Source organism: Myotis brandtii, unplaced genomic scaffold (assembly GCF_000412655.1).
Source record: "Myotis brandtii unplaced genomic scaffold, ASM41265v1 scaffold1408, whole genome shotgun sequence".
In the NCBI taxonomy this organism is placed as follows: domain Eukaryota; kingdom Metazoa; phylum Chordata; class Mammalia; order Chiroptera; family Vespertilionidae; genus Myotis; species Myotis brandtii.
The window spans coordinates 74007-76025 of record NW_005355029.1 but is presented as its reverse complement, the minus strand read 5'-3'; the positions used below and the strand labels follow the sequence as shown (position 1 = coordinate 76025).

The 2019-nt window shown below is 61.6% G+C and overlaps 1 protein-coding gene across 1 annotated transcript in view; it reads right to left on the bottom strand.

The window, feature by feature from the left end:
- FAM20C (family with sequence similarity 20, member C) overlaps positions 1-2019 on the bottom strand; it is a 51791-nt gene that overhangs the window by 16382 nt on the left and 33390 nt on the right. Inside the window, exon 7 of the mRNA XM_005860844.2 lies at positions 1456-1571. Coding sequence (XP_005860906.2) covers positions 1456-1571 — 116 coding nt within the window. The remainder of the gene's footprint in view (positions 1-1455; positions 1572-2019) is intronic.

The window sequence follows — 2019 nt, the reverse complement described above, 5'->3', positions numbered from 1 at the left end:
GGGGGTGGCGCTGCAACCTCCCCATCAACCCTGCCTTGAGTGTGACAGGGGGCGGTGCCCCAACCCCCCCAATCGGCCGTACCCTGAGCGTGACTAGGGGTGGCATCGCAACCTCCCGATCCGCCCTGCTCTGTGCATGACAGAGGGCGGCGCCCCAACTCCCCCATCCGCCCTGCTCTGAGCCCGACCAGGGGCTGCACCTAGGGATTGGGCCTGCCCTCTCCCACCCGGGAGCAGGCCTAAGCCAGAAGGTCATTATCTCCTGAGGGGTCCCAGACTGCGAGAGGGCACAGGACGGGTTGAGGGACCCCCTCTCCCCCCCGAGTGCACAAATTTTTTGTGCACCGGGCCTCTAGTCTATATATATAAAAGCCTAAGCAACTGTTCAACTGGTAGCTATGACATACACTGACCACCAGGGGGCAGACGTTCAATGCACAGGCATGGAAACATGGAACAGACTGATGAATCTCAGAGGGAAGCGGGGAGGGGAGGACGGGAAGAGATTAACCAAAGATCTATACGCATGCTAGAGGCCCGGTGCACGGATTTGGTGGGGTCCCTCAGCCTGGCGTGTGGGGACCGGGCCAAAATCGGCAGTTCAACATCCCTAGAGGGGTCCCAGACTGCAAGGGGATGAAGGCCGGCCGAGGGACCCCACCAGTGCATGGATCCGGGCACCGGGCCTCTAGTGTCTCAACAGACAAGTAATTTAGAAACTGCACTTGGCCTGGTGCCCAGACCGCTCGCTGCCACAGCTCTCGGCGTCACATCTCTGATCACGCCGACCGTGTCCACTGGCCTGTGTGTTCACTCACGGGGCCCCGAGCTCATGGCTAATCACTTTGCGGAGAAACACTCAGGGGCCTGGGGTGTGTAGAAACATGGGAGCCAGAGCCCCTGAACCCCGAAACCCACACATGTCCTCGGCCCTCTGACCCTGCTCTGCGGACCCTGACACAGTCTCTCAGGTGCCTCTGAGGTGAGAGGCCCACGGAACAGAGACCTCGGCTGCGGGCAAGGACGATGCCGACGGCTGAACTAGGGGGCGCCACATGGGAACTGGGGTTACTGCCTTAAGTTTTGAAACTGAAATATGTCACTAGAAATGTTGCAAGAAAAATTGCACAAAGAAGTGGCCAGGAGCAGCCACACAGCCTGGGCAGCAGGGACAGGTGGTCCCAGGTGTGGCCTGGCCTGGACCCCGGCTGCACTACCGGGAGGAGATTCCGGGAGCCTGGGGTTTTCCAAAACAAACTCCTTTTGCCTTTGAAAAAGCAGGTGGTAGATGTCCCCTCTATGCCCGCCCAGGGGACAGACGGAGCAGGAAAGCCCATGGGAGGGCACAGGTGGGGTCCGAGGGAACTGCAGGCTGGAGACCAGTCCTCGACACACTGACAGGTCACTGGGCCCCGTCACGTGCAGCCAGCAGGGGGCCCCCCGGGCACAGCCTACCTGGGGAGATGAAGAAGGTTCTCCACAGCTTCTTGTCCCGCGTGACGTCCCGGATCTCCCTGGTCATGTTGATCATCCTGCCGGCCACGGGAGGGACGCGGCGGAAGTCCAGGATCCTGGCGGGAGGGGCACGGGAGGGGGTGTTATCTGCGCCCCTGTGGCTGCCCCAGGTGGCGCCGAGGGAATATGTCTGCCTCTGCCTGTGGGCCCTGGGGTTCCGTCTGGTCCGTAGGGGACTCTGCATTGTAACCAGCCTGGGTAACGTCACGCTGTGGGCCCAGGGCACACACACACGCTGGGGCTCCAGAGGACTGGGGGACAGAGGGGGGGGGCAATCCTCTGGACCCTGGGGCTGACCCCAAAGCCAGGCCCATGAATTGTCCCTGGGGGTGCTCTGTCCATCCCACATGGTCATACATTGGCCACCTGTCCACCTCCCCAGCAGCCAGGGTCATGTGGAGCCCAAAGAGGAATCCACTCTGCTGAGGAGACTGCCCCCAAGACAGGTGCCCACAGTGGGGGATGGTTTGTGAGACTTGCGTCCCTCCCTTGCTCCCATCCTCA